The sequence below is a fragment of the Stegodyphus dumicola genome, chromosome 3 (genome assembly GCF_044657685.1).
Source record: "Stegodyphus dumicola isolate Sdum_Otavi_A_Nest chromosome 3, ASM4465768v1".
Classification (NCBI taxonomy): Eukaryota; Metazoa; Arthropoda; class Arachnida; order Araneae; family Eresidae; genus Stegodyphus; species Stegodyphus dumicola.
Window position 1 is genome coordinate 120,135,082 of NC_140770.1, and position 12,402 is coordinate 120,147,483.

Genomic DNA, 12,402 nt, shown 5'->3' on the forward strand with positions numbered 1-12,402 from the left:
GAGGAAATAATGGAAGGAAAGTCAACTGTGTACGATTTTTGAAACGTACACGAGTATTTCACCTTTCTTGCAGACGTAACAAAAGATGATAATTTCTAAAACTATTTCCCTAAGCCATGTGTACTCACACAACTCAGGACAAAATGAACGAAATAACTAAAAAGAACGTCCAAATAACAACTTGCTTTGTCCTCATTGGCTAATATATGCCAGCTGACACGCAGTGGAGCTCGAAGCCTATTGGAGAACTGGAGAATGACGTTTCTGGATACGTATAATGCTCTCACTCACAAAGCAGAAGCTATCTGATTCACAAGGTTTTGTTTTAGATATAATGTAGAGAAAATTCAATTGCTTTCAGACGTCCAAACGCACTTTTTTTTATTCATATAACAAAGTATTAAGCCAAGTTGCATAAAAATCGTGAGAAATATTAAGAATAAGAAAAAGTCGGGAGAAATATATTGTAAATCGGGTTGGCGGGAGAGCGGTCGAAAATCGGGAGTCTCCCGCCTAAATCGGGAGAGTTGGCAACTCTGCCACAGATATTCATCGCCAGATGGTGGCCGTCCGCAAGGCAGACTGCGTCTCCGACAAGGCCAGCAAAAAAGTGGAGTGTTCATTTTTGTGAAGGCTGGAAGTGCTTGAGTAATGACCCAAGACCAGGCTAAGCAAACAGGTAATCATGGCCGAACTCATTGACAAATTGAACAGCCTGATGAGAAGGTTGTCACAATGTGTTAGCAGTGATGGTAGGGGCTAGCATTGGAAGAATGTGGACAATTGTGCGCAACAGGTTGATTACCAGAAGCTGTGCACAGTGGGTTACGAACAAGCTCAGCAAACATAAAAAAGGAACAGCATACGGGGCTAGCACTGCAACACCTGTTCTGGCATCATGAAGATCTCACTTTCCTGGAACGGACAGTCATCAGTGATGAGAGTTGGTGCCATCATTTCGAGCCACAGACAAAGTGGGACAGCATGCCATGGAAGCATGCATCATCACCTCCATCTAAAAAATTCAAAGCTGTGCCCTCAGCAGGAATTATACTCAAGGTCTTTTTCAATGTTTGAGGTCCAATACTCATTGAATTTCACGAGCATGAAAAAGCATTAACAGTGACATGTACTATGGACACTCCATAGCCTATGCAAGTCCATCAAGAGCAAACGGTCTGGGCTGCTCACAGCAGGAGTGATCCATCTCCATGATAATGCACGTCCACAAATCTCCAAGGTCACACAAAGTATAATGGCCCCATTCAAGTGGCAGTAACTTGAGTATCTGCCGGGACATGTCGCCCTACGATTTAAATGTGTTTTGTCTGCTAAAAACCCATCTCAAATGTGTGCACTTCAACTCGGATGACAAACTGAAGTTATCCAAGTTGGAAGCGCTTTTCCGGAAGAGTGGAGGATTGACTCCTGTCAGAGCCACAGGAATTCTGAAAACAATGAATCCTTCAGCTCCTGAAACAGTGGGAAAGTTGTGCTCTTGCCTGTGGTGATTTCTTGTGAAGACTTCACTTACACCCATAGTATCATTCCATACTTTTTCATTAAAACACCTCTCATAGGTAACAACTTTCATAAACCTTTTAATAACTTGAATTTTACATAAGTTAAACTTGCAAGAAAAAGATACTAGTACAATACTAGTTACATGTGTGTGTATTGTTTACACGTGCTTATCTGAAAATGAAATGTCATGCAGCAGTACATACTAGGATAAAAATTACAAAAAATATGAAAAACGTAAAAGAATATAAAAATTTAAATAACACTTTTCAAATAAAAAAAAGTGTTATGAAAGCTAATTTACCTCTATAGTGCAGCAAGACTGTAAATAGAAATGCTATTCTCAGGCAACTTCTACCCTTTTCAACACTGAAGATTGAGGGTAGCTGGGATTGTCTGAATTGTTACCTTCACGATGTTTTTAGGAGCAAGTCACAAAAATGTCTATAGTAATAGATTATATGATCATACACCTTTTTATTTGAGCAACATTTTCTCAGTCTCTGAAAGTATGCCCAGCCTCAGAACAAAAGCATTTCAATGTTATCTCATTTTTCAAGATTTGAACAACGCAACCTTTATTATTGTGTTCATTGTAAAAATAATTTAAATTCTAAGATATACTTGTAGACCTGCTTGAGCTTTTGGAAATACCCTAATTTAAAATTGGGTGAAAATAGAAAAAAAGACACACTAGATATTATTCTAAAAACAAATGCCCTTGTTACTTAAAAAACAAATGGCTTTGTTACTTACTAATGGACAGTAACTATCCCGAAGCTGAATGATATGTGTAATTAGAATGGCACAAGAATGAATAATGCTCCTATCGTTGGTGTATCTTGTAAACTGCTTTCATGGTATGCCCCAGTGGGTCAGCATTTTTCAAACGTTAATGCAGAAGTTTATACATTCTTTTTGGCTGTGTCTGAACACAGCCAAAACGTCCTAGTATATTTGAAATCTAAAACAGAGTTTTTTACAAAGGCCATCATTCTTGACGATTTTAAGTCAGCCATAGAAACAGCTCTTCAAGATCACTCTGAGCCTCCTCTTATGTTGAAAATAAACAGGGACGATAAAACAGTAAAATTTCAGTGGATACCACCCCATGATGATAATGATGGTAATGAAAAGGCAGATCCCTTGGTAAAGAGAGATATGAAGTTATTTATTGAACAGAGTTCTATTCTTTTGGATTTCCTTAGAAGAAATATTCGAAAGAATTTTATACTAGCTTACAAAAACTATTAATTAAATCGAAGGGTAATCTCTCAGAGAATATCAGGAATGAATGGGATGAGCTCGGTTGCAAGCAACATAGAGAGGCTGTGGCGAATTTCAGACTGGGTACAGGGCCCGACTACTTAGCCGAACATCTAAGCAGAATAGGCATACTGACTACTGAATACCTTATTTGTAAAATACCCTATTTGTAACTGAATACCCTATTTGTAAACCAGACACTATGAATAAGCAGCACTTCCTCGTCTGTTCAGACCTTGACCCTAAGTCACAACATGTTCCAATACAGCAGGTGATGTTCTGCTGTATTGGATGGCGAGGGATCTTATGTCATGAGCACAAGGGATCTTATGTTGTGTCCCCTTGACCCCGAGGACACAAAGGTGCCAGCTTGTGTTGGGCAAGGGAACAAGTCTCCTGGACTAGTCAACAATGGGCGTCTGTTCTCTTGACAGACAAATCCAAGTTCACACTGGAGAGTGATTCAGGTCGTCAGCTGATCTGGAGGAAACAACACACTAGATACAAACAATCCCACATTGAAGACACATTTACAGAGGTGGTGGAATAGTGGTTTGGGCTGGGATTTCTTTCAGTGGTCACACTGACCTGCATGTGTTCCATTAAGGAACTTTGGCAGGTGTGAGATACCAAGACGAAATCCTTGACTAATATTGTTCACCCATATGGTACTGCTATTGATCCTGGATTTTTTCTGATAAACAACAATGCGCAACCACACCAAGCTCGAATTGCTGAAAAATATTTCGAGGATCACAGTATGAAGCGGAAGGAATGCCCAGCTCAATCCCCAGACCTGAATCTAATAAGGTATCTTTGGGGCTATCACGAGAGACAGATTACTGTTTTAAGTCCTCCTCCAAGGTCGTTAGACGAGCTTGAACAAAGATTATCCAGTGTCTGGTCGTTGCTTCCCATTTTACTGACCAGCAACTTAATTGATAGCATGAAACGTCGCTGCAGCCAATGTATTGCAGCTAAGGGTGGGCACATTCCTTATAAGAACCTATTTTTTTAATGTTACCACCCCATTTTCCCTCAAAAAACTGCGATATATTGTTTCTCCAAGACTGGATTTCTCTGCTAAGAGTGCAATTTTTTGTTGTAATTCATATTTGCATGTGTTGAACTTTAGAAACATTTTATGTCGCATTCATGAAAAAACTGTTTAGCGAACATGTCCTGTAAATTTCTTGTATCTATGTTGCTTCATTCTCAAATCAGACACAAAAAAATATGCTATTCCTTAACTTTTGGAGGGAGGTGTACATAACTGTCAATTAATGTACACTGTGTATTATGTAAACCAGTGGATTATTGTAAATGGCAAAAAGACTCTATTCACCATCATTTAGAGCTTTAGTTAGTTTTATGTAGAACTTCATGTTTTCGAAAACTGAAAGCCCACCTATCTGTTAAATCATAATTACAATTCCATACTTCTGTTTGAATTTATGTTTTCTCCCTTTCTTTTCTAGCTCATTTTTATTGGATAAAATATGTTTTCATGAGATGAATGTTCCAATTCTTATATTTATTGTCAGTGACATTAATATTAGTGCATTTATGCATGACTGGAACCTAACTCCACTAACAAAAATGTACAAAACATCTTCTACATTCGCTTCAGTCATTCTACAGTCTTTAATCTTCTCACAGATAAAATACCCTTTCATAAATATTCTTTACCATTCTTACTTATATTTTGAATAATATTTACTTAACAAATTATTTATATTTACTCATACTATAACATACAAATTTAAATAAAAATACAGGAAATGCTTAACATATTAATTTTCATCAAAATAATTTATGTAACTTACTCCAGATATTATGGTTTGCTGTATAGTAGCAGCTGAAACTGATGGAATTGGATTAGAGTTTATTGTCGTTACACAAGACATTATGGATCTAAAATGAATAAAAAGGCATATTTTAGTTTTAAAATATACAGCTATACTTTATTTACCACTACTATGTTCTCTAATCAAATATACCATATACAAATACCTACAAAGATTACAAATACCCTCAGGAAAAACTTGGAAGATTAAAAATTAATAATGAATATTAAACTACAAAAATATTTGTGGAAAAATCATTATACGATTTTAAAATAACACTATTTTATGAGCAATTCAAAATTTATATTTAATAACCGAGAAATAAATAGAAAATTAATACAGGAATAAATTAAACATTCAGAAACTATACAAAATTCATTTATGTATTCATAATTATTCAAAAATTTCGAAAGTGATTGCTTACTTTGAATGCCTATTTCTTACTCTAAACATTATCAAAACAAATTTCTGATTAGCCACATCCCTAAAAAGCCAAGAAAAAGATTGATGGGGTAATGTACCATCTTGCTAGTAAATATACGAGTTAAACCATGATGTTGCCAAAAAGGATTTATATGGGAAGATATTATGCTAATGCATAGACTCCAACCTTCAGCAAACCTTGTCAGTAGTCAACGCGCGAATGACATTTTTACAACTTTGAAAATGTGTGCGTAGCGTATGTTGTAATTAACCATTCATTAATTTTAAATTAATAATTAATTGTAATCAATTTTATTACATTTAAAATCCATATACATATAAAACTGAATAATTAAAAATATACCTTGTAAATTATATGCACATTTAATTAGAAATTTTCTTTTAACTCCTCAAGCATTCACTAATAAAAAGTACTTCAAATCACTACTAATCATAGAAAAAATCAGAAGCTATAAATCATATCTTTATTCTGGATATGATTTCTACAGGGAAATAAAATTTAAATAACCAAGAATGATACATATAAGTATTAAACAAAATACGCATAATTTATGAATGCAAAGATTTATATGTAGCATGCTTAGCAAGCTTAAGTTCTGATTTTGAGAATGTTTTTTTATAACACAGTTCTTCATTTGCCTGCATATTTATTTTTTCAATCAAAACTGCTTCAAGAGTTTTAAGACCTAAATTTGGTCGAAATTCAGTCTGATTTTTTTTAACAATAGAAAAAATTCTTTCGCAAGCTGCATTTGAATGAGGTATTATTAAGACAGCAAGCATTACAGAAGGCAATACTTTGTATTTAATACACCCATTCATATTTTTTAATTTGGCAATTTCTCCCCATGCTATATCAATACGCAAATCTACAATTTCTTTCAAATCATCTACTTGATACATGGAAAATTCAATTTCTACTTGATTAAGACATTTTTCATCAATAATGGATGGAAAAGTATTCATCAAGTAAAGAACAGATGAAAATGAGACTTCAGTTCTCAAGTTGATGTCAACAACTTCAGCATATTTTAGAAATGGATCACTCAGTGGAAATTTATCAATTATATATGAACATGCAGTTACAAAAAAAGCTCGCACAGAATTGAAAAATGATTTCACTTCACTTTCATTCAACTGGGCATTTTTTAAATATAGTCTTGTTTCCGCACCAATCACTAAATTTTCATTTTCTTTTTGTTTACTATACTTCTGAAATGGAATAGACGTTAGAGTAACATCTTCATTTTCTTTAGAAATTACTGATGGCTTTACGAATCTAACAAATAAATTCATTAAAAGTTCAAAAAGTTCTCTTCTCAATTTATGTATATAAGGAGCTTGTTGTTGCAAATTAATATTTACTGTTATAAACAAAGGCAAAGTATTTTTCAAAAATAACAAGTACAATTTGGTGGTCGGTGACTGTAAAATTTTTTTAATGTTTTGCAATCTCTTTCCTTCATTCTCACTGTTATCTGGTTTATCTCCAAAAAAATTTATCACAGCATCCCACTGTTCCAAAATCCTTGTTATAGATTCTAAAAGAGACAACCATCTCGTACTGCAATATTTCAAAATTTTATGAGATTTTGCATTCTGTCCCAAAATTTGTTGAGCAACTTTGAAGCTATGCTTCCGTTTCGAACTTTTCTCCAAGTAAAAATATATATCTATTATCAACATTTCAATTTCTGAGCCAATTAATTTTTCAGTAGCTTTTTTTGCAGCTATATGCAAGAGGTGGCACGGACAACCTCGGGTGATTATACTTGGTTGATGCATTTTGATAAATGATGCTACACCTTTAAACTTTCCAATCATATTACTAGCATTATCTGAAGAAAATGATAAGCAATTTTTCCATTCTAAACCTTTGTTTTTAAAGTTTTCATTTATACAATTAAAAATACCTTCTCCTGTATTATTTGTGCATTCTAAAATAGAAATCAATGAAGTAATTATCACTCCCTTTTCTTTACTGTAGTATGTTATAACCAATGGGTACAGTTTGTTATCATTGTTATCATTACTTCCATCAGTACTTAGAGAAAATGATGTACTGCACACTGATTTTATAATATCAGCAACAGTATTTTCTGCAAGCGTTTTCACAATAGCAGCAGTTTTGGTATGACCGCAGCTAAATTTTTTTGCTATGGCAGAATCCGGAAACATTGCTTTGAAAAGCTCTTTGGAATGATCCGAAACAGAAAGCGGTAGATTATGTTCAATTAAAAAACAAACAAAATAGCATTCGGCTTTTATAGGATCTGTTTCATCATCTTTTATTAAGAAATTTGTTATTTCTTTAGATTTTACGGTGCCAAGTTCTATATGCTTTTGAGAAAACACATGCCGTTTACAGTCATCTTTTCCGCCATGAGCAACTGAGAAGTCTTTGTTGCATACACTGCAGTGTGCGCGATTCACAGAAATTTCGGACGCTTTAATGCATGGAAATTCTGAAGAATATGAATCTTTAAACTTCTGCTTTGATAATTTTGGCTTCTTCGTTCGAGGCAGGATTATGATTAAAAATCTTTCACCTGATTCACAGTTCACAAGACACACGCTAAGCTCTCGCCGTAAACTACACAATGCAGCCGAATGCAGCCTAAACACGCATCAGCGAGGAACCTGGGAGACAGACAATTGGGTGGAACTATTGATAAGTCGTTAACGGTTGGAGTTACTGATCTACGATTGGCTAATTCTTCAAAACTAGGAACGCACTCAACACGTGATATATGATAACACGAGTATTCAGCCAATCATCGGATGATTAGTTGGTTCTGTTTTGCGTACTGGTTCTCCTGCTCTTGTTTCTGTAAAATCCGTAGTTTTTTCCATACTTTTCGTAGCTCGTAGTTTTTCATGAATTTCCGTAGAAACTACGGAGAATCCGTAGTAGTTGGAGTCTATGCTAATGGCATATCTCAGATAGCTTTTTACTTCTCCATACACTTTTCCCAGTATGATCATGATCTTTCCTATGGAAATTTCTACATTTTAGAATAGCCGTGAACTGCATGCAGTAATTTTTGTCATCTTCAGCAAAATCTTGGACTTTGCTTTCTGCAAGCATGGAGTATAATGTGGCTCTCTTAAAGTCATCAAACAGATCTTTCTTTCCCATTTTAGGATTTTAGTGTCGATGTTATGTGCAATGCCAAATTAATTCTCTGATTTAAGCAAAAAACAGAGCACTTTATACTCGGGGAGAACAACATAGCAGCATTTCTAGTCTGTAAAAGGAATGCAATAAATAAATAAATAAATAAATAAACCACACTGGATGCATGATAACTATCAAACATGTCCAAACAAATATTCTTATCCAAAGTCGTCAATGAATTTGTGACTATTCTGTAGAGGTGTGGCTAATCAGAAAGTATTAAAATTAGTACTAATGTTATTAAATCTTAATAATTGCAAGTATATCGATATTCAAAGTAATCATCTGCTATTACAGTGTGTTACATTATAATATTCAAATATATAGCCATCCCTTCCCTCAATTTAGAATTGTCACATATGCCCTCATCATCACAAAGTAGTTATGTCCCAGCTTACTTGAAACTGTAATTCAGGTCAGCCTTTATCCATATGGACTAGCAAATGTTTGATTTTCTTTGTGGGTTTATACATTGGATATTTACAAGCCAAAACAGACATCTAAATTTTTCTTCTAGTATTTGGTAAAGTTACACTTAAAAGTTAAAAGCTAACTGTAAATCACAAAATCTGTAATGCAAATTTAATTACAGAAAAAATTCAACTATCCAGAAAGCTTGGGAAATGCCAAATTTTTGATAGTTGAGTATATATATATATATATATATATATATATAAAATGTTGTATGATCTTAAATTCATTTAGTGCGAAAACAAGATATATTAAAAAAAAAAAAAATTCATGTTAGAAAAGTCTAATGAATTTGAAAAATTTCTGCTCCAAATTTATAAAAACAATCATATTTATAAACCAGCATGAATATCAAATATATACTTAAACCATATCAAAACCTATATTTAAAGTAAATGATACTTTGAGAAAAGACATGCATATCAGGCATAAAAGCTATCGTACTATGTACGCCTGAAACATGAAAGTGAAATATCTGATGAGATTATAAAAATCCCACTTAATTTGAAATTCGGCAGAAATGTCATCAATCATTCTGGCAGATGTTTAAAAAGAAACAGATCTTTATTTAGTAAGATAATGATCAGATACAGCCTATAAAAACTTAAATCCCACGTATTTTGCATTACATAGCCATTTTTTATTGTTTTCAAAGTCGCTTATCATGGATTTTTTATTTTAAGCCTGTATACTATAAACTTTGAAAATACTACACTTTCTGCTGTCACAAATATTAATCATTTTTCAAAATGTGAGGGGGAAAAATAACTTATATTTTGCTTTAAAAAAATTAAATCAGCTTACTGAGGATTAATTAAACCTATATTAAAGCAAAATGAAATTTTTATGAGTATGTTATAATGTCAAGCTGTTAAATCACACTGTTTGGTGACATTATTGCTGTTAAATCACACTGTTTGGTGATAAAGCTCTGTAATGATGTCACAAATCTCTCATTTACTAAATTTTTAGGGAAGATATTTTTTCTAAAATTTTAAAATATTCCAGTTACCTGAGCTTTCCACTTAGCAGAATGTTGGATGGTCAGACTTCTACTTAGAATTCTGGAAATACAAAGTGCAGCTCACAGCACCAATCCCATATTCAATTAGCCCTTCTTTATAGAGAAATTGGTTACTGCACAGATATCCACAAGGTATCTTATTAAGGGGGGAGGAAGGCTTTCACATGTGATTTTGGCAAGCTAAAATACATTTTTATCTAATCAGATTTGGTAAGAAATATGGCAATTAGATGAAGGGATGAGTGAACTGATAATTATTAAGATAATTTTTTTAAATAAAATGATAAAGGATAATTTTCTTTACTAATTTAGCATCTAAAAAAATGCTTTGTTTATTCTGGCATAGCATTTTATATTTTCCTTTTAAAAAAATTACAATTTCTGAACTTTTTTTTAAAACCTTGAAACACATTTTTTATCCTTGATTAATATTTATTATTGTTTTCAGTTTGAAATAATTCAGTGTCTGTCAAAAACAGATTTGCTGCCACTTGATGATTCACAAGATCTGCACTTATTTTTACAGTCAGAAGTCAGTTAATTTATGTTACAGAAGTCTGCTGCTCATTAGTACATGTTAAAAACTTAATAGTTTTAATTGTAGTCTTAATAGTATTTTTGTATAATTTTAATATATACTAAAACAGTCATAAATAAAAATTGGTTAGAGTAGACTGAAGGGTATCCCTTGTAATATCACGAAGTTATTTCATTTATCGCCAAGTTGTTGTTTTCTTTATGGTTGAATATTCCTGAGCAGTTGAATATTCCGTAAATATACTTTTACCTAGAATTGGGTGCTCCTTTGACTTTTTAAGTAAAAATATATCGATGTGTACAAGTCAAAGGAGTGCACAATGCCAAGTTTATGCAATTCTCTGATTTTTTTCAAGTGAAAATAGGTCGATGTGTACATGGATACAAGTCAACGAATTGCACACATTTGGTATCCATGTACTGCCAAAAATCACCAATTTTTACAAAGAGGTACCTGTAAATATACTTTTATCCAAAACTTTTCTAGCAGCCTAGAAAAACTTAATACAATTTTTTTTAACTTTACTTCTTATGTAAATTACCATCTTCAAAGAACATTAAAATTTATCAATTATGACGAAATTTTGCAATAAAACATACATTATAACCTATGTACGCTGCACAAAAAAAGGGATGACAGTTCTATATCTCTCGTTCTACTGGGCCAATTAATGAAATTCAACTTGTGTTTTTCACAGGGTTGCCACTCAAACAGGAGAATGAAATTCCCTGACTTTTCCAGGTAAGTTTCGAGAAAATTCCAGTCTATCCGCGTAATGTACGTTAGCTGTGCTAAGAGGTTAATTAATTATGGTATTACTTGTATTGTGTAGCAAATTCACTTAATTATTCAATAAATCCCAGAGGACATTTATTCTTAATTATTCTTGGTACACTTTGCTTGATAATTTTGTTTACTTTTTCACTTAAGAAACTTAATAAAATTTAAGATATATACATTGGATAACAATTGTACGTTTTATTTAATTATTACTCATGATCATCACCAGTTCAACACGAGGCTAATCCGGTTCTTATAAATCACAACGCAATGCTAAAAGTTAGGTTAGATTTTAGGTAAATTTAATTTGTGTGAGGTGTCTTCTTAAAAGGCACCTTAACACTTGAGAACACAAATATAATTATAACACGAGTTGTTTTCTCCACTGAAGATTGAGATTAGAATCTGCCCAATCTGGAATAAAATAAGGCATTTTTTGCAGACATTCTGCAGCTAAACGAAAGAAAGAAATTTATTTAAATTATTTTTTTAATAAATTGAGGTATTTTATATTTATTTCGCAGCATACATAAGGAAAAAATATGTGCATTAAATTTTGTGATGTCATCATACTGTTAGAATTAATCTCAGGATTATGCCAGAAAAAATTTTCTGAAAGTTGGAAATACAGTGTCTCACAAAAGTGATGGGACACTTGTGCTTTACAAAAGGAAACTGTAGTAAAATAAATTTTAAAAAAAACATGTAAACATTTTTTTGTGGGTGTGTTTCATACTTAAATTTAGTAACAATTATTACACAATATATATTTTCTCAAAATATTAAAATATTAATTTAATAAAAATACAATTGTTTAGAACAGAGCAAAAAATGACTTACATAAGTGATGGGGACACTTACTTTTTCATCAAATATTTATCCCAAAATTTTACTTTTTAAAAGGTTTTAATATTTTGTTGGATTTCCTTTTACTTTTAAAACATGATTTAATCTTCTTGGGATAGATTCCACTAATTTTTTTTTTTTTTTTTTTTTTTGTGATTTCTGGAGTGATTTTACCCCATTCTTCTTGAAGCACCGACTTTAAATGTTGTTTTGAAGAAATGGGGTGTTTGCGAATTCTTCATTCCAATTTTTGCCAAATATTCTCTATTGGATTTAAGTCTGGAGATTGTGGTGGTGTTTTTATTATTTCACGACAGTGTTATACAGCAGCCAGAGTCTAACGTTCAAAGCAGTGTGCTTGGAGTCATTATCCTGGTAGAATTTAAAATCGTTATGAAGATTCTATTTTCGTGCTGACGATTTCAAATTTTGATTTAAAATGGCAATACACTTCTACTGATCCATTATACTGTCAATAAAAACAAGA

The 12,402-nt window shown here is 32.7% G+C and overlaps 1 protein-coding gene across 2 annotated transcripts in view; it reads right to left on the reverse strand.

Annotated features, from left to right (window-relative positions):
• LOC118179428 (transcription initiation factor TFIID subunit 12-like) overlaps positions 1 to 12,402 on the reverse strand; it is a 64,895-nt gene that overhangs the window by 29,030 nt on the left and 23,463 nt on the right. The window contains exons 2-3 of one of the 2 annotated variants that reach the window (XM_085813246.1): positions 9,740 to 9,931; positions 4,614 to 4,701 (exon numbers count right to left, since the gene is read on the reverse strand). In XM_085813246.1, the coding sequence (XP_085669372.1) occupies positions 4,614 to 4,694 (81 nt within the window). In that variant the 5' untranslated portion in view covers positions 4,695 to 4,701; positions 9,740 to 9,931. The remainder of the gene's footprint in view (positions 1 to 4,613; positions 4,702 to 9,739; positions 9,932 to 12,402) is intronic. The other variant, XM_085813245.1, reaches the window with a different exon arrangement.